The sequence below is a fragment of the Acipenser ruthenus genome, chromosome 24 (assembly GCF_902713425.1).
Source record: "Acipenser ruthenus chromosome 24, fAciRut3.2 maternal haplotype, whole genome shotgun sequence".
NCBI lineage: Eukaryota > Metazoa > Chordata > Actinopteri > Acipenseriformes > Acipenseridae > Acipenser > Acipenser ruthenus.
Window position 1 is genome coordinate 6,084,382 of NC_081212.1, and position 25,091 is coordinate 6,109,472.

Consider the following 25,091-nt stretch of genomic DNA (forward strand, 5'->3'; position numbering starts at 1 on the left):
ACAGAGCTGGTACTGTATATGACCCTATTTACCAGATGTGGATTATGCTTGAGGATTACATTTCACGTTGCAATGTCCATAATTACTTTAGGGCTTTGTCTAAACAATGAACCTTTAGAAACATGCTCCAAGTGGTTAGTTGTTAGCTGCAAATTCACTAGAAGATTCAGAAAGGTAATGAATAGCATAACAGTAGTTTGCAATATGAGGGTGGGTCAAAATGTGCAATTGTAGAAAGCCACCTATCTTACTGTACATTAGCGGTCTTATCAATGTTAAAGCAGCTTCAGGTGAACCCATCAGCACCAAGCAGGTCTGATGCACTTCTGTCTAGGGGACCACAATGCAGATCATAGGTTGTAGCACCTTCCAGCACCAGTGGTTCAGGAGAATATGGTGGATCATTTCATAGTACCCATAACGCCATATTCTGAAAAGCTGCTTTTATACAGTAATTAGTACAACCATCCATACACAAACGCAAACAGCAAAACAAGGACTTATGTGAAAATATACTTTTATTCCAGTACAAAGTTTTTTCTCCATGAAAGACATCCTCGCTCCTCCAAGTCAACGTCTCTGTGTATTGTGCCCACCAATCGCAATCGTTTCCCTAACGATCAAAACATTTTTGAACATTTTTTAATGAAACATGCAAAAAACAAAAAACAAAAACAAAAAAAACAATACAAGCCTCCAAAACGGTCGTAACAACATTAATATACAAAAAATAATGTTTTTGAGGTGTACAGTAATGAAAAAAATATCAGATTTCTCCACGCCCTCATTCTTTTCTGGAAAGCAAACAGTTTTACAGTATATACAGGTTCCAACTCATTGCTACTCTCACACACCCCCTACTGGGTTACAGCTGTCTTTACAAACAAACAAACACCGAAAACCATAAACGAGAAGTATTTCAATTAATAAATAAATAAATATATATAGCAATAAATAAGGCAAAAATAGTAATTACAATATACAATATGCATGCAAATAATACTATTACTGTGAATTAAACAACAATTTACCACTAAACAGAGGTCATGTAAGGCTACAACATGTTACCAGGTATCTACTTACTAAGGAACTAACAGTATACCTGAACTGTAGGCAATATACTACAGCAGCAGTGCAGTACACTCAGTGTAAACTGGGCGTGCTGGGTTTTGGCAAGTACTCTCAGTTGAATACTGTATTTCCAGCATTATTCCAGCCAAATGTTCCTTACTGTTGGTGTGCAAGGGGGGCAGTGGGCAACATTATGCATAAGATGCCACAACAAAGTTTCCATCTGTCACTGAAAGGACTATTAATACATTGGTAATTACCAGGTACTTATGGTTGCTTTTATTCATTGTGTTTAATATTCAAGTTTCATCATCATTACGGTTTTTTAACCCTGCAATACAGCCATCACACTGGAGTACTGAATTCTGTGGTCCAGAGAGCAAATATATTTGTTCTGGTGGGGGAAAAAAAAGCTTCTTTATATTCGAGATGTACTTAATTATTTCAAGTTTTCTCATCTCATCATTTGCCTTTCAGTACATTCATGATTTTGTCCAGTATACAGGACACAACCGCATGGTAAATGACAATGACCTTCAGATCACTAGGGTTAGTACAATATTTTTCTAAAATATATGAATGAATTAAATACATTCAGTAGTACAGCCCTGCCATTCCATTTTACAGTCTCTGCTGATGCAGTCTCTGCTGATGCAGTCTCTGCTGAGCTGTTCAGCCACAGTTCTGCAGTGTTACAGCAATGCTCTGTGTATACAGTACACACACCGTCATAAACTAAAAAGGACTACATTTTGGCATAAATCTTGTTTCCCCTTTTGACAAAGTAAAATGTTTCTGTTCATCGGAGGTGCCATAGCTTCTTAACAATGATGAATGCCACGGCTTAAACCTGAGAACTAACCTTAAAAATTCCTTAAGCGCCCTTTTTAATAGTCCTCTTACTCATCACAATTAGGGTCATTTGTAGACAACAGATCAATACTAACATAAGCAACTAACAACCGACTTCATATTTTATATAAAGAATAAAAAAAATAAAGTAAACAAACAAACTAAGTTGACAAACTGTTCAACTTGGTTATGTGTTTGGCAATTGCCAGTTCAATAAATCAGAAGTTACCTGGCTATCACATTGACATTCTCCAACGTTCAAAACAAGGCTTGCTATTCGTTCCTTTGGAAGAAGTCTATCCATTTTCACTAGAATTATTTTGGATACTTTAAGTATATCCCAGACTCCTATAACGGAGGCGCTTTATGTTAAAGTAAGAGACTACAGCCAGCAACAGACAGATGTTTTAACAGTTTGCAGAGACCTTGGCCCAAAATCAACAGTACCAGTGCCTTGTGTAACAGAGAATTTTGTATTATAATCAACACAAATAAAGGAAGAACAAAGTGCTATTACCAGTTTCGCCTGCAAATGTTTTTCAAGATACGTTTTTAATATCGTGTATAAAATAATGGGAAGAGCAACGTTAGCTGCAAATGTGTTAAATTACTTAACAATGTCGACATTTGCCAAGTAAAGCTCTAAATGTCCGAAATAAACATAACACTTTACTTCAGACATTTACCGGTAAATCAAGAATAACCAAGTGCCTTTACCAATAAGCTTCGCTAATTGTCCAAAAAGCAATATATTTCTTCATAATTACAGACATTTACCAATAGGTTTCGATAAATTATAAGATTCTTCGGACATCTAGCAGTTAAGCAATATATTTCTTCATAATTCTAGACATTTACCACCTTACTTGGTAAATGTTGACAGTTATGGTTAAAACTTATGATTTACTAGATTCTGACTTTTACCGTAACATATATAAAAAATATACACAAGTGAATCAACAATTAAACATACTTGTCGTATTTGTAATAGGGTACAGTTATGTAAAATCCCAGTTTGTTTCCGTTTTTATCCATGTATATATTTATAATAAAAAATAAATAAAAAACATCATCATCATCATCATCATCATCATCATCATCATCATCATCAGGCCAAGCTGGTATTTGTGTTTTGGGCCTGGTTGACTTGTCCCTGTTCTCAGAGTTCACAGCCATATACTTCTCATAAAGCTTGTTATTTGTACAATTCACAATGCAACCAAATTCCGAAGCAAACTTTGTCAAGGTGCACCATTAATCATTCTAAGGCATACAGCTGGCTTTTCTTTAAATAAGAGAGTACAAACAAAAATGCATTCCAACTTCTGTTGTATTCCCATAGCCCGCAGCGTTCAGATTCTATGCAAAATGAAATGTGTCCGGTGCAATCGCTAGAATTTGAACACAAGCAAAACGTTTCTGGAAATGCTGTGTCTCTGTGAAAAACAGTGCCCTTGCCTTGGGTTTCTTAGGTGATTTATTTTTTATTTCTAATATAAAAACAGAAAGCAAACCCTAAAAATCGAGTCAGCCCTATAAAATTAAAAGAGACTTGATTTCACTCCTTCTTGCTCGATCCCAGTTTTTTAAAAAGTTTTTTTCCTTTGGAGAAGAAGCCCCTTTTCTTCTTTCCTGGGGGTGACGTGTCACTTTGGCCAGGGCTCTCTGGAGAAGGGACCTGAACTTGTGGAGGAGCCGTGATGCCAACCGTGGGACATGGAGTCAAGGGTTCTTCAAACGAGGTTACTGCAGAGTCATTCTGCTCTTCAGAACCCTCCAGACTCACCTACGGGTAAAGGGAACACAATCGTTCACTGTTAATTCTCCTCAAGAGACAGTCTAGCTGTATGCAGTTATACAACAGTAAAGAGGCTGCGATTGTGTTGAGCAGTGGGTTGCTAAAAGTCTGCACAGTTAAATTTACTTCATAATACTCCAGATTATTTTAGACATTACTAATATCAGGAGCACAGAGTCATCATGGTCTTTATTTGGGTATTGATCAGTAAAATGAAATAGATCAGTGACACAGCGTATAAAAATCAACAAAAACTAAATCTAAATTGTTAAACCTGGTTGCTAAGGCAAGGACTAAGGGGAAATAAGATTTTTTTTGTTAAATCACAAGGTTCCAGAAGATACCCAGTCTCCTAAGTTCTCAATGTTAGCTAGGTCAATGGCTTGATCACATCATTCAACCTTTACAATTGGGGGTTATTGCCAAATGGGTTATTAATTGTTATTTGTTATTTTACACACACTTGTCAAGGTTGAAAAGCCCCTACTACACCAGACCAGAAGGTATAACTCTTAAACTAGACTGCTATATAATCAGTCTGGTTCTGATCAGATGAGATCAAAGATCAAGCCATGTTGAATATCTCAGATACATCCTCTGTGCAGCCAGCACTTAAAGCCATTCCTTCTAGGGTTGCTGAGCAACAGTGACTGTGAAATGTGCTCAAATAGTTAAACAGCAAATGCGTTCCTCACACTAAATCTTATGCCAATTCAAAAAAAAAAAAAAAAAAAAAAATTGCTTCAGGTTTCTTTTTGTAAACGTTCTTGTACAAGTCATATATGACTGGGGCTGATGCATATCAAACAGTATATAGATACTGCTGTGCTCGGTTAGTCCATGTCCCAGGTAACACTAAACCTAGTTAGCAGAGTGGCTGTAAGAAGTGGCTTCTAAAGGCTGAGATATCCACACTAATAAGAGAGAGCGAGGCAGGCTCCAGGCCAGGTATCTTCCCTCGCTGACACACTTACACTTTCTGCTTTGAGTGCACACTCCTCCTGTGCCTCTGCAAGGACAGTGATCACAACAAAATATCAAATTACAACACAGGACACAGAAAATAGATATATACAAACAAAAACAAAGAAATGTTCTCTTTGTATACTGCATTGATGATAAGAAAAGGCTGCTTCTTGAGGATACAGGAGATATTATTTTTAATCTAAATGAAAAGCACACAGTATCATCTAACTATTTTAAGCAATTATCCCTTTTTTTCAAGCGCCACAGCTTGAACGGTAACATCAATTTTATTATTATTTTTATTAAAACATTAAATCTAAGCCAAACATTTGCTCAGAATCAGTCTCATCAAACAAAGTCACGCTGTACTACATGAGAATCTGCTCAAAGCTCAAACAGATATCTGTAATTAAATCTGACTCTGAAAAGAAAATACAGATAAGTGATAAAATATGACCGTCGCCTATGACTGCATCCTTAATTACAAAATAACAGCATTCAAAAAAAAAAACACACAACATTCTCCATATGGTCCAATCAAGATATCATATTTTAACGACCTTCATTTATCAACATGATTAAGGTGTGCTTTCATGCATTAGATATAACAGCTGGCAGCCACACAGCTGAATTTGAAGGTTTATATTATACTCATTGAACAGACCAGTAGATGTACATTTACATGAATCCAGACTAACATCACATAATTACCAATACTGCAGGTACAGATAGTACTTCCCAGGCTAGTTCACAACAGCGTATACTAACCCCAGACTACTCAACCCTATTGTGAGTAAAGTGCAGTATTAACAGTATTTGGAGAAGGAATACAAACTGCAAGTCAGTAGCACTATAGTGGAACACAGGGTTAAGTGAATAGGCTATACCATACCTGCAGTAACAGATCCCAACTAGTCACTGCTATAGTGATGCAAGTAGCTGGGAACAATTTACATTACAAACCTGTAATGCATGCAGCGCTGTAATTAAATTCAGTTTATTCACAGTAAGGTAACGTGGGCACTAAACTGAACACGTTCTTTACTGTGTGAACTGCTCTCAATACTTAATGTTCGATGTGTAATATTGAGAGATAATTGATGTGCAATATCATTTCTGGTAATGAGTAGCTCCTGTCTCTGTTGACTAACCTGTGACTCTCTTCTGCTTTCCGCCGGCAGCACTTTCTCTTCTGAAAGTCCCCCAGCAGCCTCCTCTCCATTCTCGGGTAAGGCTTGCAGAAAGTTAGACGGAGCCAAGCCTTGCTGTCCATTCAGGTCTCCCTGTTTTCAAAAGAACATTTACAGACATTTTCAGTGGATTCTTTTGTTCCCCATTGCCTGTCTTTATACTACTGTAATTCCTGATGAAACCATCTCTGCATGCAGTTTATTGCACACATCATATTATTGGTGTTTTGTCATGCTACAAAAGTAGCCACACTTTATTACCAGGAATATTTAAATATGCATTGAGATGATACAACCTGCAGGTAAACAATCTACTACGAACACAATCCCTTCTATAGGAGCTTCTATGAACTGAAAGCGCTCTGCTTCAAAAGACAAGAATCCTTTGTAGCCTGTTCTAAAACCGTCAGGTCTATAAATAGCTGCTACGCACCATGCTTTTGCTCAGTGTTTTTGCACGTGTGTTCCTGCACAGATGGTAAACAACTGTCTGTGACAGTCCATTTGAATATCGCACAGTTCTTTTATACAGTACACAGAGCTGAGATGCTGGGGATATATGTTCATACCAGACTCTGATAGTTTTTTTTTCCAAGCCCCCCAAAAAAGGTTCCTGTTTCAGCAAACACTTACATAAAAGAATCCGTCATCGTCCATATCTCCAAACACAACGATGACATCGCCGGCACTGAACGTCAGCTCAGCCTGTGTAGAAATGCAAACATTGCTGTGTTAAACTTCTGCTATCCAGCGGCCGTCAATAAACTAAAAACCCTCCACACAAGCATATCAAACAATCACCTCAATGTCCACATTTGGGGAGCTCTCCCGCGGATCATAGTCGAAGACAGCAACCATCCTGCGAGGACGAGTCATGCGCTGAGACCCACTGCTGGGCCGGCTGCACTCTGCACAGCGATGGAACAAAGTAATAAAAAAAAAAAAAGAAGGAGGATCGAAAAACAGTATGATAGTTCATGACAAGCATTTTTGTCTTTATTTGAGTATGTCAAAAAAACAGATAAGCTGTTGTGTTTGATTTTTTTTTAAAATTCTTTATTCTGATCAAAATCATCTAAAGATTATAGATACATACTTATGCTACCAGTCTTTGATCAAATAAATTAAAATGGCAAACTGGACCTGAAAACAACATTACTCCACTTTGCATCATTTGGGCAAATTCCTCACCAATTGTGCAACTTTTACAATATGATATGACATGAAATCTGATTTCTGATATGAAAAAACATGTGTGGTCATTCAATTGGTATCGTTTTACTATTGATTGCCACTTACAAAATGGTTAAGTTACATACCTTTGTAGATATACTCACAGATGTAATGCATACAGCTACCAAAATCCACCGGAAGTGCAGCACATAGCTACTTTATGTATGTAGACTATGGAAATGCACACTTACATATACACACACACACACACACACACACACACACACACACACAGGTAATGAATAAGCTGTGTTTATACACATAGTTAATGCACATGCTTATTAAATTACAGACTTGACACACACGCAACTTTATACCCTTGGGTAAAGCACACATCTATGCATATACCATGCGTAAAACTAATGCACAAACAGGCAATGCACACACCTTTCACATGCACAGAGGAGAGGCTGAGGTAAAAACACAAAACAGAAGGCTTGCCTAGATACTGTATTCTGAATAAAGCAGATGAGGCTTGGTGGTGAAAGAGATCGCAAGAGCCCTGTGCAATGACACAGTTTTCTAAAAAGTAAAATCAGATTAGCATTCTTGCAGGGCTTGCTGATGTTGAAATATGTAACCTAGACACAGGTAGGTGGGGATGTCTTATAATGTCATGCATGTAGTCCTTAGATGAAGTGAGCTCTAAGAGTTTGTAAATGGTAATTACCTAAATCCCACAATTTAAACCTGTGATTCACATACGGAACCAGCCGCACAAAAAAAAAAAAAAAAAAAAAGGGCCTCTAACCTCTATGTGAGTTTACATTTTCCTCCCAGACACCAGCAGATTTAACTAAGAGAAGGGGAAGGAGAGGGAGCTCGTTAGGGTTAACTGCTGTGCTTTGAAAGCAGCCCAGAAGAAACTGCCAAAGTAAAAGCAGCAAGAAGTGACATTGCGGAGACACAGCAAATATAAACAAAGAGATAAGAAATCAAGATGGAAGCTTTATCAGAGAGGCAGGGTGCTATTAGTAGCGTGCGATGTGCTAGTTGATAAGCTGCGGCTCAAGTGATAAAATTAGTACATTGTGTTGTGAAGCAAGTCTTGGTATCATTAACTCCTGGTGTAGGGTGAGGACTGTGCAGGCATCAATGGTTTCAGTGACGGATCATTTAGAAAAGGAGTACTGCGTTTAAGTGAGTGATGAGAAAAATGATTTTCAATTTCTCACTGATAGTTGAATGAACTACTATTGTGTAGCAGTAAAACAATTCTGATTATTTCTAAATCGATTACAAATTAACAATACAAAAAGAGAGCTGCCACGTGTTTGTTTGATAACTCTTGGAAAGCAAGGGCAAATTAAGATTCTTTAGTGGGTAGTTTCCCCTTCCTCCCCTTAGACAAAGCTTCCTTCACTTCACTGCAAACTGGCAACAGAAAGAGACAGAGCATGAAGTGAGACACACCTTTCTTGGATCGCCTCGGTTTCGGCGGTGGAATGGGCCGGCGCGGAAGCTGAGCATGTGAACGAGTGCCTTACAAGGTCCAAAAAATAGAATAGAGAAAGGAAAATAAAGAAGCAGACAAGAGGCAAAAAGACAGACAGAATGAGAGCCAAGTAAAAAAAATAATAATAATACAAAAATAATAATCAAACCAATGACTAGTAACACAGCAGTATGATAGTGCCCGTCCTGTATCTCCCAACTGAATGTGTGTGTTATTACTAACCACCTGTCAAGGGATCCGTTGAAAAAAAAAAAAAAAAATGGTAATCTGCAAAAACATTCTGAACTGTGCTCAGGTAGAAACTGCAGCACCTTAAATCGTAACACATGCTTGAAACTGATTTTGAGTGTTGAGGAGTGAAATGGTAAACTGAAGTGCTACTGGGTTTACTCTCTGTAGCTCTTTGTGTAGTTATGCAACTATAAACAGCTGTTAATTATGCAGGTCTTAGACACCAACTGTAATGGTCAGTATTGGGAAGCATCACACTGTGTAACATTGTCAGTACCAGTGGTTTTATGTTCAGTGCATAATCTGTGAACATACAGCCAATCTGACAGTATTAAGTGCACCCAAGATTCACCTGGCAGTCAGTCCAACATCCAAATCTTAACTACTTTTGGGAATCATGGGATAACTGGACATTCAAGGGGACCCTTTACTTCACACAGGGTCTATTGAAAGCGGATCACAAGGAGACCCCAATGATGTATTTTGTGAGTGCTTAAATTCTTAATCTCCAATCAGAGTTGCATTACGGATTAAAACCGAGGCCAACATCTGTTATAGTAAAGGTTTATTCCTTTAGAAAATATCAAAACAAACTTCATAAAAGAATAAATTAATGTAGTAATAAACAAAACACTAAGAATAATAATAATAAAAAAAAGAAAACACATGGATCATTTTAAAAAATGGACATCTATGTAGATAAGAGTAAAGATTCGTAAAAAGATGGTTTTGTATATCGCTGCTTTTGTTAATAAGCTGTTTTTGGCCACTGGGCACTTTTTTCAGGTAAATTGGGTGAGCAGGGTTTTTCTCAATTCTACACTGTTGCATCCTATGACACCCTGTCTGTCATGCACTCATCTTTGGCTTCTTCTAGAGTACAGTGCCTGCTGAAGTACTGGATTCAGGTACCTATTTTTTCCACAGAGGCCTCAGCTGAGAGGTAGCCCTGCTGAAGTAGCTGGTCCCTGGTTTGTTCGTCCTCCACCTGGATTTCAGACACCATGTTGCAGGGGACGTAGCCAAATCGACCCCTGGACTCTCCGTGGTAAAACCCGTCTGCGTCTTTATCACCATGGATCTGCAAAAGAGGACACGTCATCTCGTCAACTCGACATCACAGCCAGTGCTCCGTGAATTAGCCATACCTTCAAGCATTCACACATTCAAAAGTTAAAAATGATAAGACACTCAAACGATTGTCTGAAATGTCTGGCTACAGCTTGACATGTTGCATTATAAAGTACCCTCCAAGTATGTGTCACTTTCTGGTACGCAATAATTCACAAACAAAATTCACAAGTCTTTCTCATTTTCTTCAATGGTGAACTAAGTTTTAAGTCACATTATCATACCACAGGTTTTCAGATTGTCTCCACTCCCATGTGGTAAGGCGTGAACATTTATTAACGGTATACATGTTATCATGCTTCACAGAGAAATGTATGAATGTACAACATTTAAAAAATAAATACATAAAAATGACAGGACTGCAATACACTTTTTTACCTTTATTATCTGTCCTTCTTTGAACGGCAGTTCCTCTTCTGCAGCGTCAGGGTTTGGAGACATGCTGGCAGGGTCGTACGCAAAGAGGGCGACAAAAATCCGGACAGCATTGTCCTGGATAATCCCCTCTGCCTCTGAACCTTCAGTTATGCCCGGGTTCCCAGTCCGCAGGGCTTCTGCATAGAGGTACAGTAGAACACTCATCATTACAGCTCTCGTTGAAAGCTCAACTTCTTCTGCATCGAAGTACACGTACGTTACATTAGATCTTAGGTGTGTGTCCTCATGCAGGGTATTCAGACTAAGCTCTTCTAAACCATCTTAAGCCTGTAAAGCCTGAAGGAACTCATTTGAACTGTAAGAGACTTGGAACTGCAAGCAACACAGCCTTTTAGATCATTTTTTATTGACCTGCATTTTAAGAGCAGCTGCTTGGCAATGTCTGCTTCTGGATTAGTTGTGGTTGAGTCGGGGTGAAGGCAATGTTATCTCAAATTAGAGATCTTTACTCAGGTCAGTGAATATGTGGATCTTTTGGAACACGAACAGGTACAGTACTGTACACTAACTTGCATACATACATACATACATACATACATACATAAATAAATAAATAAATAAATAAATAAATAAATAAAAACATATATAGTGCAAAAAATAAAAGAAAACAATTATTTATGGAAAATGTTACTCAAAAAAAATATGCATAGTGCATTAAGCTCTAGCTGGGATTAAAGCTTGCAGCTCTGAGCTTTGATTAGGGCATGGAGGTCAATACCCATGCTGTTCCTCCAAAAGTGATGAGATACATCTCCAACAGAACAGCAGCGGAACACACTGCGCTGGGACGACATTGAAAACGTCATGCTGTTATATCCCAAGATACTGTTAGTATTACCTTTTGCTGGCCTGGTTTCTGCTCGGCCGGTCTTTCCCAGGACTTCGGCTGAGTGCTGCAGTCGAGGGTCACCGTTGGCAACGGTCTCCTGTCGGGGCAAAAACTTCAGTTTACATTATTGTATCCGACGGAAACCAACCGAAATATACAGCCAAACCTGGGCATAAAGACCACTCAGTGGTCATTCTATAAAAAACCACAACAGAATGGCAAAAGATGACAAAAAAGGATGCTACATCTACAAAACACAACTGGTGTTAGAAAGCGGACATCCAGATCAAAAGGAAACGCACCCTCGCGTATGAATCGTCTGCAGGGTGCCCCTTCGCCCCATGCTCAGGTTTTGCCCTCCGCCCTGCTGTTTTCTGTAAATCAAGCCTCCTTGTTTCTCCAGCTTCTGTGCCCCCTTTCCCTCTCGAGTGGGGGCTCAGTGTCCCGGAAGTACCCCTGCTGCGATGGTGGTGATGGGGCAATTTAGCGCCTGACACAAACACATCGTCGTCCACCACATGTTGCCTCTTCAGCTCCCTCTTGGGCCCGTTTGACTGCACAGAGTCACACTGGCTGGAGCAGTCGCTCAGTTCCTCACAGCCCTCTGACTCAGGGCCATCCCCACACCAGTCGGCCCGCATCTGCCCGAGATGGACCACCGCTGGACCACAGGGGAGCGTGTCCTCATCGTCCTCAGTACCGTATTCTATATCGATTTCAATCCCATTAGCACTGGAAAGCGTATTCCTTCTTGAGCCTTTGGTATTGTAATATTTGTTCTGTGCCAATTTCGTCTTTAGCAGTTCGGAAGAAATTATGTCCCTTTGGCTCATCAGCAGAGCTTCTTGTCTCATCCTTGGGCTACAGCCTAATGTCTTATCAGCACTTTCTTTTAAGAAATGCGTCCCCTTTTGTTCCCTGTTGTGGGCTCTCCTAACCCTGTCCTGGATGTAAATGCTGCCCTCTGAGTCAAAATTTTCCTCTGGAAACTTGCAGGTTTTGCTCCCAGCTTCAAGGGAGGTAGAGTGATGGTCCTTGTGAGTGTGAAGCTTGTTCCTGCCATGCGAAGTACTGTACCTGACATGGTCTTGCGCTTCGTTTTCACAGGTCTGACTCAGAAGTTGTGAGCTCCGCTCCCTCGTGCGGTGTGGTTTGTGATTAAAGTGTGTTGCTTCGTCGGACGCCTTGATGCTTTTAGTGTCGCACACCTCGCTGTGGGTAATGCAGTCTTCTCCTGGAAAGCTAGGATTTGCTGATAATTTGTTCGCACAGTTATAAGTCTCTGGGAAGGAAGCCCTTTCTTCCAACCCATGGCCTGGCACCTCTGCGCTACTCTGCTGCTCCCCTTCCTCCAGCTCCTGGCTCTCGTCCTCTTCCTCGGTGACCTCAAGGATGCTGAAGAGCTGCTTGCTGTGGTGGGTCTGCAGGGGAAGCTCCAGGATCTTCTCTAGGATCTCCTCGTCGCTGTCCGTCTCCCACATGTCCGACTGAGCGTCCGGAGGCAGCAGAAGGGACAGAGCAGGGGAGTGTGTTGTCGGGAGGACATGAGGGGAGAGGGAGGGTTGAGTGTGCATGCAAAAAAAACAAAAATCAAGAAAAAAGGAAACATAATAAAACATAAGACGAAAATCAACCAAAGAACTCAACAACTCAAGAAAATTAAAGAGAAAACCAACATAGTATTCAAAAGAACAAAGTACCACAACATATTGGCCAACTAAAGCAAAGGGCTTTATTGTACCAACTTAGAACACAATATAGGACTACTGCAAGTCATTTATGGTTAGAAGACAGTCAGGTTAATCTTTTGTTGTCTTGTATGAGGTGATCCGTGGTGAAGGCAGAAGATGCCTCAGTTTCACTTCTGACTACAATTTTATGATGGGGAAAGGAGTTAAGAAAACACACTACTTTATTGCGATAATTTAGGTGACAGTGTCTGCTGATTTCTCTATTCACTAGCCTGAGTCAGATGAAATCCTCATCACCAGAAGATAAAGTAATACACCATATACAGCTCTTACTTCCTACCCCCAGCAGCAGTACCCAAACCCTAGACTGCTAAAATGAAATGCAGCTATTCCTCTGTTACCTTTCCTGCCTCTCCAATGCTGTGGCCGCTTGCTGGCTCCTCTCCTTCCTCGTTAACTGCCGTGTCCGAGCACAACTCCTCCTCATCCTCCTCCAGGATATCGGACAGGTCAGAGCCGCGGCTGCTCTCGGCCCGGTATTCATTCAGCCGATGGTCTCTCCTGGGCTCCGGCAGCTCAAGACACTCCTAAATAAAACAAGGCAAGTTAGGAATACGCCTCCAACGATATGTGATCATTCAAATGAGGCACAGCATACACAACGATGGCGTGACGGAAGGCTTGTCTTTCTTCACACGTTTATTTTTGTTTTACCCACACTAGTTTTTTGTCAACATTATTCCAATCAAAAATGAATGAAGATTGTTTTCTTCTGTAACTATTAAACAGGCAATAGTGCTGAAAATAAATTTTCCATGTCCAAAAGACATGGAAAACGACTTCTAGTTGAAACATTTTTCATTAAAAAATGTAGCTTTTTTTGTGGTATTTCTAGATTTTTTTTTCTGCTTAAAACAGGTAAAAAAAAAAAAAAAAAACACACCAAAAAACAAAACAAAAAAAAACAAAAACATATTTATATTCCACAATATAAGGACTATACATCATAACAAATGTAAGCAGATCCCAAGTCATGTCAGTGCTACTGTATGAAAAGGTAGTATGTACACAGTATGTGGAATACCACAGCATAAAGGTTAATGACATTATAACAATAATACTATTGTTGATATGACTATTTCCATCCTAGTGCTACAATGCAAACTTCCTACACTATACGTCAACGGGGCGGAAATAAAAAAAATAATAATAATAATCTGTCTGTTGGAAAATATTTATCATTAAAAGCAATTATTACATCCAGTTATAAGTCAACGGAAAACAAATGTTCAAAAACAAAATCTGGTGACTAACAGATGGTATTATTGTTGGGAGGAAAATGAGCTGTTTTTAAGACCTACTCCCTGGCATATTAGTTAATTAAGTGATTAACAAGTGGTTCTAACCTCCTTTTCTTTCTCGGGTCCCTTAAGGCGACTCTCTTCCTGCTCTGGTTTGCATCTGAGCTCAGATTCCTCCTGGGTGTCGTCCAGGAACTCTTCTACAGACACCAGCCTGACCTTGCCCCTGGAGCTCTCCTCTTCTGCCTCTTGCTCCAACTCTACAGCTTCCAGTGTTTGGATGGGGCTGCCTACAAGGGCAGCAGTGTCTGCACTAGCCTCATCCGTCAGCAAGCTGTCAGAACGGTCCACAGCCACGTCAGCCGCAGAGCTGTCAGCGGCTTCCGTCCATTCAGCCTCTTCCAGAAAGTCGGCAATGGTGGCAGTAGGACGTTTCACACTGCTGTTTTCAGAGTCTTTGGTTAAATCTTCTTCGGGGATGTCAGCCTGTTGGGAAATGTTTTGTGTTACACTCAAGTTTAGAGATAAAGAAGAGGGATAATTCTGCTTCCCCCCATGAAGGAGATATATGCGTGTAAACAGATCTGAATCTGAGCATGCAAAAAAATCAGCAACTAACACTGCTGCGATAAATATTCAGACAAAAACAATGCTCAGAAAACAAAACCTGTAAGAGAATTCATAATTTAAATTTTGTTTCCTGGGATCTACATTTACATAGGACTTGTATATAAAAAAAACAGTACATCCAAACATAAGCTTTAACAAGGTAACCATCAATATACATTGAATGTTTGCAAGCAGAACTCCTTTATATGTAAACAGACTTAAAATAGAAATCAATGACCTCATGGAAAGCTGATCTTGCTGCCGACATCAAGTCCCCATCTGCAATAGTGTTGGATACTGACGTAGCGTCCAATAAAGGATCGGTTCTTGCATTTATGTGCAGAGTCCTGTCCTCCTTGCAGAGGACACTTGTGTTGCTACTGAGATCATGGAGTTCAGCCGCCTCAGAGTTGGGGGTGGCACCTAGTGGTGAAAACTGGAGCATCGCAGTAAGCAGTGCTGGGGTTTTGGCAGTAGTGTTCTCCAGAGCGTCCCTGTATGGTGGTACAGTATGGACACACACATCAGAGGTGCTGCTGGCACTGGGGAGCATTTGCAGAGGCTGGCAGTGGGCTGTGGGACGAAACAACTGTGATGGGATTTTGACAGGCACGGAATCGACCGATTCTCCGTACGGAGACATTGTCCGGATCGTTAGTTCCTTGGCCACCTGGAGAAAGTGGATTTGGGATGGGCCCACCAGCACGCTCCCAGCGGTAGGAGAGGCAACTTCTAAAACCTGGAAGAAATATATTATTGGATATTAAAAGTAAGGTTCATTACACTAAAAAGCTCAGCACCTTAAGATAAGACAATTCACGAAAACATATTAAATACAAGCATTTACTGAACATTAGCCACTAATTAATATGACAAAGACCAAAATACAAAATTTCTGGTAGTTCAACAAACATTATTTATTTAAAACAAAACAAAACAAACAAAAAAAAAAAACACAAAAAGCACTTACATTTCAAACACTTGTTCATGACATATTGGCACCTTTACATTAAAAGTCTGTACACATGTAATAGAACTAATTTAAAAATATATTCATTGATTGAAAACCATTACACAGTAATTAAGCTGCATTATAAAGTTGATAGCCAAAAAAAATCATTTCCAACATCTGTTAAAGAAGAACGTTTTGGCAACACAGTAGATGATGGTCAAGACAAAGGTGTTGGAAATTTGAGAAAAGCACTACAACAAAGGAAAAGGTTACAGAACAGCATCAAAGAAATATAGAATCACTTGTAATAAGTAGACGTCCAAAGAAAATTACAGAAGTAGGAGAATCGTCTGAGCGGACAATACTTTTGTCATGAACGAATACTTTATAAACAACCCCCCTCCCCATTTCAAATGTCCAATAATGTTTTTTTGGGGAGTTTTTTCTCCTCACCGCAGTGGGTCCCCACACAGCACAGACGTTCTGACAGCGTATGAGAGTCCTCCGATCTCACAAGCCTAGAGCTACAATCGCTTTTACGCCGAGCAATCCAGAACAGAAGTGGGCGGGCTACCGATCCCAGAGAACAGAGATCAGCCCTGCTTCTTAACGAACACTTTAAATGAAATAAGTTTTTTTTTTTTTATATAAAGATTATTTTTTAAATTACTAGAAATTGTGTATTTTGCTTTTTGTTTTATTAAAAACTGTTTAAAAAGTTTACTAAATGCGGTAGTCCTTAATCTGTTACCTTGAATTATGATATACAGTAATAAGCATAGGGTGCCAATACTTTTGTCTGCAACTGTATACTTTAAAAAAACAAAAACATCTACTGCTATTTTCTTTGGAGAAATAAACTGTTCCTGTGCATGTATTTAAGTGTTATTCAGAAAAATTCATTTAAAAAAGTCTTTGCAAATGTCAGTCCAACAGATGGCAGAAATCCTAAAACAGCAGGTATGAATATCTTGGAGAAGTTAATCTCAGTTTGAGATTGGCAGTTTCATTTGATCTAGTCTGCCCAATTCATTGATCTTCAACATCTATGAACAGCAAATGCAAACTATACATATTTATTTTTATAACTCCCATATGCCTCAAAGCCTAAAACCACTAAGTACATGATGTGATTCAATAGGCACGAAATACAGCGTGGCTCTTCAGATGCAGTAGATGCAACTTTACTCTAGGGGCATAAAAGGACACAGCACAAGAAATGTTCAAATAGAATTCTGCGGTTCCCTTTTACAAGTTTACAACTGCATACTATGGTAACGGTGCACAGAAGTAAAGTAGAGTGAAATGAAGCAAAGACACAGTAAGCAAGGTAAATACATGGCTTTTGCAAGGTTGTGGCGGCTACAATCATTTACAACTGTATAAAAGATAAACAGAATTAAAATTGGGAAGATGTTCATCTGGACAATGATGCTCATGAAAATGTTGGCAGGCACATTGTAAATGTGAGTTAGGAGGTGCATTATAAAATCTTCAATGACTCTTACCTTCTGTGTGTCTGCGTAGACGGCATATCCCGTAACACGGACCCCGTTAGACGTGCCTGCTGCATCAATGGTCACCGGTAACCAGCTGACTAGGACTATCCCAGGGGAGGGGCCGGACTCCACCTGTATGTCCAGGGGGGCATCGGGAGGCCCTGCAGAGAAACAACAGCAATCACTCCACTTTCTGTTACTGTAAGTGACTCAGAAATCAGACAATGACTGGGTTTGACCTTTTAACAACTGGTTGTAGTAGAATTATTATTATTGTTATTTATTATTATTATTATTATTATTATTATTATTATTATTATTATTAGCATTATTATTATTAGCATTATTATTAATAAATTATTTCTGTTGCAGCGTTGGGTAAAATTAGATGTCTCACGGTTTACAACACTAGTGTGAATGAATCATTTTACACAAGGCAGCTGATTTGAGCTTGAATTTTTGTAACTTTTGTCTGGAGGATGCCTTTTTATGAATGGCTTCCCCTGCATTTCATATTTACAGTCCAGATAGAGACTGTAACCGGCAAAACTACTAAATCAAACAGAGGTTAAAAGAACACGCTGTTAACTGTTGATGTTGTAGTTTAACTGTTAGTCCAGTTTAATAATATTTATTGACAAATCATTCCATGTTCCATCATTTGCAAATGTGTCAATGTAAAAACAACCTGACACACCTGTTTAAGGTTATACTAGAATGGTGGCTTAGCTTCCACCCAAACATGCTCACCTGCCATCAAGGTAGTAAATGCAGTCACAGTACATTTGCGCTCCCATCGTTCCAAAGGTAACTCCCATGGTGTCTGCAGCGGCCTGGCCTCCACTTTCACTTTGTACCTCATGTTTGGCCTCAGGTTACTGAGGCAGTACGAGTAGCACCCGGCCTTCACTACCTCGTATTCCTCCTCATTTAAAGACACTGCGTGCACATAGTTACTGTTGCTTGGCAACCAGGTGAGGTTGGCTGAAGTTGCCGTCACATTCTCTACTTTCAGCTGCGTTGGGGCCACACAGACGTTCCGCCCCACCAGAAAGCTGCACTGCAGGAGATCCGAGTTCCCTTTCTCCGTCAGGCTCTGTACAGAGATTCGATAGGTCTTGAGGTTGACGTCCAGCCGTTCTAAAACTGCTTTGGTCTGGGAGCCGAACGGGACATTCAGTCTTAACTCTTTATCCACGTAGACGTTGTAACTCCAGACGTTCCCCCAACCAGCCGGCACCAGTGGAGAGTCCCAGCTTATGATAATGCTTTTAGCAAGCTGTTTGATTAGAGTCAGCCGTCGTGGGTAAGGCACTATGTCATCCCCTACCTCTTCCATGTCTAGATCATACCCGTTGGCCATCAGGCTCCCTGCTTTTCCCAGGGATTGGCCCATCTCCTCCTCCTCCTCTGGCACGGAGAGCTCTGTCTTGTCCGAGCTGTTCACACTCAGGCGGAGGTTCTTCTCGCTGCTGCTGTGGAAGCTGCTTTCCTGGTAGGAATTGTGGGAAAGGTCGCTGACCTCCGGAGGGTGAAAGCTCATCATGTCATCGTCGGACACTCGCTCCACAAAGTTAGATGGGACCAGCCCTCTGCGCCCGTCCATCAGCTCCCCTGGGGAAATGTTAACAGGCAGAGTCAGTGTGTGTGGGAGAACATGCAAACATCCCTCTGCAATTAAGCTACTGCTTCTGTATTTCCCAGTTGTGAATTTTGCAAATTACAAACTGCTATGATTTCCCAAAGATGTGGCTGTTGTGGGCTGCCAATTGTAATAACTAAACCCATGTTTCATGAGGATGACATTTTACTTGTATAAAATAGATTAACCTTTGACTTCTAATCCCAATTCGTTTTAAGACCATGAAACACAAGGCCACTTTTTTACTGCAACATTTTCAAGCAACTGTTTACTGCAACATGTTCAAAAAAACTTTCACGTCGTGTATCGTACTTCAAGTTTAAAGGGTACAACTGGAACTTTACATATACTGAACTGATCTTGCCTTCCTCACCAACTAACTAATAAGAACAGTCTTTGATACAACCTTCATAAAAGCCATCCTCGTCCATATCTCCACATGCATAGATGTACTCTCCAGCAGTGAGGGGCAGCTCAGCCTCAGGGTTTTCATTTGGACCATCAAAAGGATTGTAACTACAAATAAAAATAAATAAATAAATAAATAAATAAACAAACAAACAAACACAGGCTTCATTGTTGTTCCCATAAACCGATTCCAATTGTATTTGATCTCCCCAGTTGGGATGCGGCTACCACACAGTTTTACAGCTGGAGTCAAGTCAAAAGCAGGTGACCTGCCAAGGATTCCACCCAGCGTACCCAGCACGGATCTGAACTATGGAGCCCCTTGTCCTTGTATCTTAGCTCAAGCTGAGACACATATCAGTGTCAATCACCAGGCAGATTGCGCTTCCAGTCCTTCTTTCAGACCCGGCTGAGAATTTCAGTAACCAGATATCAGTGTTTTTGTGAACAGAAACAAAAGGATCCCACATGGCTCAGCATGCTGATGAAGGTCACCTCAGAAGATGGTGTCTATGTGGGCGAGGTACATGCATGCCACTAGTTCACATGACTGATTCACATATAGCAGCCACATTGGTCAAAGTTCAAGGTTAGCAGGAAAAAAAAAAAAAACAGCCCAAGGTGTATATATATAGAAAACCTGCAAATATCAAGTCAGCACCTCTGATCTTTGACACACAAGGTCTTGAAAGTTCTGCTGCTGACCTGCTAACACATATAGGGGAGTCTTAATAAGTATATCGTATTTCCTGGTCAGTACTTCTAAAGAATTAGTAATCAAAGCGGTAATCTGGATTGCACTGTGCAATGTTAATGTACGGCTTGCTGTGCTATGGATCAATGCTGTTTGTACCTGTATCGTGCAATGAAAACCTGCAGTTTAGCAGGGGCTCCACTCTCTGGTTCAGGTATCGGGGACACATCGATATCCAGCTCCTCAACTTCACTCGCTGTGTCCACCTGGGAATAAACCACCAGTAAAAGGGGTACAAAGTGGTAAAAGAAAACCATTCAAATATCAATGTTTTAAAGAAAAGTAAAAAAACAAAACAAAACTACTGTTCTATGAGTATATGCCACAGTATATAACATAGCATATACTGAATTAGCTGCTGCGGTATGTCCCAGGTACTAGTTCACTTCTGTTAGGGTTTTGCCCCCTTTGTCGTGGCAAATACAAATGTTTCAAAATTTACCAAAATACACAAATGTTTTCAGCAAAACCTTTTACAGTTAAGGATAAGTCCTAAAAACTAGTACTACTAGCAGCATAATCCAGGGCTGTCATTGGATTTTCTCACTAAATACGACATTTGCCCAGCTGTTTTCCAGCCTGGGGTTATTCCACAAAGCAGGGCTTCACATTTTGCCTTTCCTTGCTACTGCAGTGCATCTAAAAGTTGCTGACCAAAACAAAAAGCAATATATATAGGAGTGATATATACCTATTAGAAAGTAATTTACACCTTAGGCACTTTTTGAACATTCTATGGCAGTTCTTATTAAACCAAAAGAAGGAAATCAAGTGTGATTCTCACCTCCGGTGTAGGGCAGGACTTTGGGGTGCTGTGCTGAAAGGACTCCGATTTGGGAGTGACTTGCTGCGATTCAGATTTGGGAGTAGTGGGAGTCGGTTCCTCTGCTGATTCCGTGCTGACCGCTGTGGACTCTATGTGCTGAACAGACACCTCCTCTGAAACGGGCTCTTCCTTAGGAGTCTCTGCTGCTGGGGAAGCAGGAGCAGACAGGGGAGCTGCTTCCACCTCTGTACGGGTGAAAGAATCATTGGTCACAAAGATTCCATTTAAAAAAAGAGGTACAGTGCTACGTCACCACAACCACCATCGGCTCCAAGCCATTGGAACAGATGGGGATGTTTCTTTTGTTTTGCCTCACACTGAAATGCAAACCAAAAGACACATGAAATGTAAGCGAGTACAAAAATTAAAATAAATAAATGTCCCGGTGAACATTGATCCTGTACCACCATCTCCAGTGCATGTAAAATAAACCTGTGTCTCCCGCTGTTTAAAGTGTGGTCCCATTCTGTTGAAATCACCACCCAAGGCAACAGCCCTCTATAAAGTGAAAGAGATCTTCTCCCTTTGATTCATATTAAAAACTGTACCCTGCGAAGATATTTCAGAAAAAAAGCTGCTGTCCAGTTCCAGGCTCGTCAAGCTGACATCCCCCAGACTGATCACAGTCCATGAACCACATGAATCTATAAACAGACGTTAGAAAATGGAAGTGATTTTGAGATCACACGATTTTCCTCTAACTATGTACCATAAACGCTGACTTCCATTCTGTGCCGTTAAGCCACTTCCAAGACTCAAACACTGATCAATGCAAAAACATTGCACGAGAAATTCTCCATCAGTTGTGTATTAGACTGCATCAGGAGGTAAAGACAGAATCTAAAAACACATTGCGTCATCGTTTCCTTTCTCAATAGCAGTCTTTGGTACTCCCTTACACTCTCTCCCCAAAACAACTTGTTCACAATAGTATACCTTTCTCCTCTGGCACTTCCACCCCATTGTAGAGGGTCAGCTTGGGTTGTAGGTCTAGCTCTGCCGATACGGTGTTCTCCGGCTCGGAGTTCAGGACACTAATCTTCCCTGCCTGCAGACGGAATCGCTCCAGTTCATGGCACAGAAGGGCGAACTGTTCACTCTGACTACGACATTTCCCCTCCAGCTCCCGAACTTTCACCTGGCAGGGAGAAGTTATCCATTGGAGTGTCACTTTTACAACTTTCTATTCATGAATCGGGTTTCAAAGTGTTTGTAATAGTATGCCTTTTACCTACAATTATAGTGGAAATAGAAGCTTTTTTTTTGAAGGCGTTACAGAGATTACTTCATTATTTTTCTTCCTATTTAACTCGTTACTTACCATAATGTCACCGATAATTAAGTTTGTATAGCTCTCACATTTATCATTTTATAATCACAAGGAAAAAACTTACATGAAAAGGGCAATAAACAAATAAACACACAAACATGAAAACCTCATTAAATTCTAAATAAGAAACGAAATAACAAAATTAATAAACAAACAATAATGGGTGAAACAGAGAGACAAGCACACACAATGCAGAGTGGAGGGTTGAGTACGAGTTAAGCATGAAGCTTCAGAATTGCTTTAGTGGGAACTCAAATGGACTACAAACATTTTTAAAACCTGTCCATTGAAAGAGGGGGTTTATCTTTGTTCCCCTCTTGTGGGGGAAGTTACTTTTAAAAAAGTAATCCAAGTTACAATTTGCTTGAACAAAATTGTAATAGATATATTAGTTTATTGCCTTGAACATTTTTTACTAGTTACAGGTACAAATAGTTACTTCTCAGGCACAGTTTATATTTTATAGAGATATTTTTTTTTGGACAGGCTGCAGCTCAAAATATTCTTTGAAAATCCAGCTATCGAAATCGCTAATTCCCTCTTTTTGACACCATTTTCTAGCAAGATGATGCAAATAGTGCGTTGCTGTGACGTGTAAGATTTGACTTGCACTGTTAAGCACTTTCTGATTTACATGTTCTGCATTAGCCGCAGTCTTTTTTTTTTTTTAAATGCTACTAATTTCGTTTTTAACATTAAATGAAAAAGGAACCATTACAGTTACTCCCCACACCAACTACCAATATTACAATATATATTCCTATTGATAATTAAATACTACTGGTACTAAGTCTATACAATATGCTATCATTTCAGGGGTAGTAATTTTCATAAAAGCCATCAGCCAAAAGTATATAACTATTTTACAGCCAAGGCCTAACAAGAGAGACAAATAGTAATCTTCTGACCGTTAAATGATCAAATTGAATACATCTGCAACACCCTTTTTTAAGAAGTAAAAGGGGGTAGAAGAGAAAGCTGCAGACCAGCTTCAATGCTGCTTCCGAAAAGGGTTCAGTTTCAGTTCCCAGTATAAACACCACTGAACCACAACATCCTGTGGGGGGGGGGGGATTAATTCATATAAGGGCTGAAATGAAACTCAAGTCCAATTACTAAATACAGCTACAGTACAGCTGTTAGCCCCAGACTTGGTAATTTTTTATTGCAATTTAATGAGAAAATATATACATCTTCTGCCACATGGTCTACAGTTGCATTTCATTGATCAATGGTACATACTGTAGTTTCCCCCAGGCATGTTTCCTTAAAGTGGCCACGTCAATGCTAGGGTTACTCATTTCACCCAATGGCAGTCTAGAGGTGTAGTGAGATCAGTTTTTTTACCCACTATTTCAGTCACAGCCTAAGACTTGATACACAATGGTGTTTACATGGTTATCTTTCCTAGATTTGCGTCGACAGTGTTACCGTTAACACCCGGGACCACTTACAATGCACATCTAATGATAGTGAACTACTGAAAGAGAGTTTAAAAAAGCAGCTTAGCCGCATGTATGAGACCCACCCGTGGAGTGTGCAAACTAACAAGAGGGTCTAAGAGGTCAATCTAGAAAGGGATGGGGTTGGGCTAATACACATATCTGATACCTGCATGCTGTTCAATGTGTTCTGGTTAGCAGCAAGAATAAAAATCACAAAAACAAACTGAAATATATATATAGATATAAAAAAACAGTAAACATGCGGATAATCCAAGCCAGAGAAAAGGTTAATAGATTAAATAAGAAAGGGCCATTGACATTCAGAGCTTTAAAGGCCACAATGCATCGCAAATATGTTTTTTTCCCCCTCTCGCTCTTAAAATAGTCTCTGTTTATTCATTCTGTTAGGACCAGGGACACTGCTAAAGCAAAACATGTGTTTTCGCATTTTGTAAGCTACCCAGACGTCAGGATCAACATATAAAAATAGAAGTCTTTCCATATTTAAAAGGTACAGATTTAACTTCCGTAATCATTTTGGTACCTGTTTAAGTATGTATTGCATTTTTTGTGAATGTCTCCTTATACTCTACATTATACAATATAAATTATAAAACTGGTAAAAAGTTAAACTATTCAGGTAGAGTTCATGATTTCAAAAACCTTGTCTGCGGGGAAATTAACATCAAGACACAATGAGAATGAAACCCTTTCTCTATTTAAAAGAGCACAATACGGATGACCACTCCTGTTGCTTACATATTACATATATTGCTAGCTATTTACATTTAGAATACATATCTTAATATCTTCTTATAACCCTGTAAATGTGAAATCCTGAAAATGTATGTTACAATATTTGCGATGCATAGCCTTTAAAATGTAATGCACAGTTCAAACGGAACAAAAATGACAATACCATCTCCGTCCGATACACTAGCTGGATCAAGTCCTACAATGAAATACAGGTTCAATTTACTAAAATGAAAAAAACACACACATATCTGTAAGAAAAAGGATGTCAAATTGAACAGATTTAGCCCCACAGTTGCACAGTGGATGAGATTTATAAGTAAAGAGCAGACAACCAATGAAAAAAAAATATATAAATCAAACATTTTTCTATTTGATTCAACATTTTTAAAATGTGCGTATTGCATCACTTCCTTACTTTGTAGATGAACATCATAACAGGAGGTTGTGTGTACTCTAGCAAATGACACCCCTGGTTCCCTAAAGGGACAGACCCACAGCTCAACCACAGGGACCCATTACTCCAGGCTGTCTAAAGGAACTTGCATTTTTAATGGGTAGAAAATTAAATGGCCCTAACCAGGCAAAATAAACTTCATATAAATAATAAATGAATCTGTCTACCCTTCAGAAAGTGATACAATGAATAAGGCTTCATGGGGATTCCAGCTGTTTGCAGCTGCATG

The 25,091-nt window shown here is 39.8% G+C and overlaps 1 protein-coding gene across 9 annotated transcripts in view; it reads right to left on the reverse strand.

The window, feature by feature from the left end:
• Positions 1 to 500: 500 nt before the first annotated feature.
• LOC117964274 (peripheral-type benzodiazepine receptor-associated protein 1) overlaps positions 501 to 25,091 on the reverse strand; it is an 84,912-nt gene continuing 60,321 nt past the window's right edge. For 2 of the 9 annotated variants that reach the window (XM_058998210.1, XM_058998216.1), the window contains 21 exons: positions 24,572 to 24,604; positions 21,814 to 22,015; positions 21,426 to 21,521; positions 20,836 to 21,062; positions 20,151 to 20,257; positions 19,296 to 19,405; positions 17,998 to 18,861; positions 17,257 to 17,408; positions 15,035 to 15,535; positions 14,293 to 14,673; positions 13,288 to 13,473; positions 11,498 to 12,682; positions 11,205 to 11,292; positions 10,307 to 10,482; positions 9,710 to 9,878; positions 8,524 to 8,592; positions 7,862 to 7,906; positions 6,679 to 6,785; positions 6,511 to 6,582; positions 5,839 to 5,970; positions 501 to 3,709 (listed from right to left, as the gene is read on the reverse strand). In XM_058998210.1, coding sequence (XP_058854193.1) covers positions 3,482 to 3,709; positions 5,839 to 5,970; positions 6,511 to 6,582; positions 6,679 to 6,785; positions 7,862 to 7,906; positions 8,524 to 8,592; positions 9,710 to 9,878; positions 10,307 to 10,482; positions 11,205 to 11,292; positions 11,498 to 12,682; positions 13,288 to 13,473; positions 14,293 to 14,673; positions 15,035 to 15,535; positions 17,257 to 17,408; positions 17,998 to 18,861; positions 19,296 to 19,405; positions 20,151 to 20,257; positions 20,836 to 21,062; positions 21,426 to 21,521; positions 21,814 to 22,015; positions 24,572 to 24,604 — 5,130 coding nt within the window. In that variant the 3' untranslated portion in view covers positions 501 to 3,481. Of the gene's footprint in view, positions 3,710 to 4,695; positions 4,731 to 5,838; positions 5,971 to 6,510; positions 6,583 to 6,678; positions 6,786 to 7,861; positions 7,907 to 8,523; positions 8,593 to 9,709; positions 9,879 to 10,306; positions 10,483 to 11,204; positions 11,293 to 11,497; positions 12,683 to 13,287; positions 13,474 to 14,292; positions 14,674 to 15,034; positions 15,536 to 17,256; positions 17,409 to 17,997; positions 18,862 to 19,295; positions 19,406 to 20,150; positions 20,258 to 20,835; positions 21,063 to 21,425; positions 21,522 to 21,813; positions 22,016 to 24,571; positions 24,605 to 25,091 lie in introns of all 9 variants that reach the window. The other 7 variants (XM_058998215.1, XM_058998214.1, XM_058998213.1 and 4 more) reach the window with 7 other exon arrangements.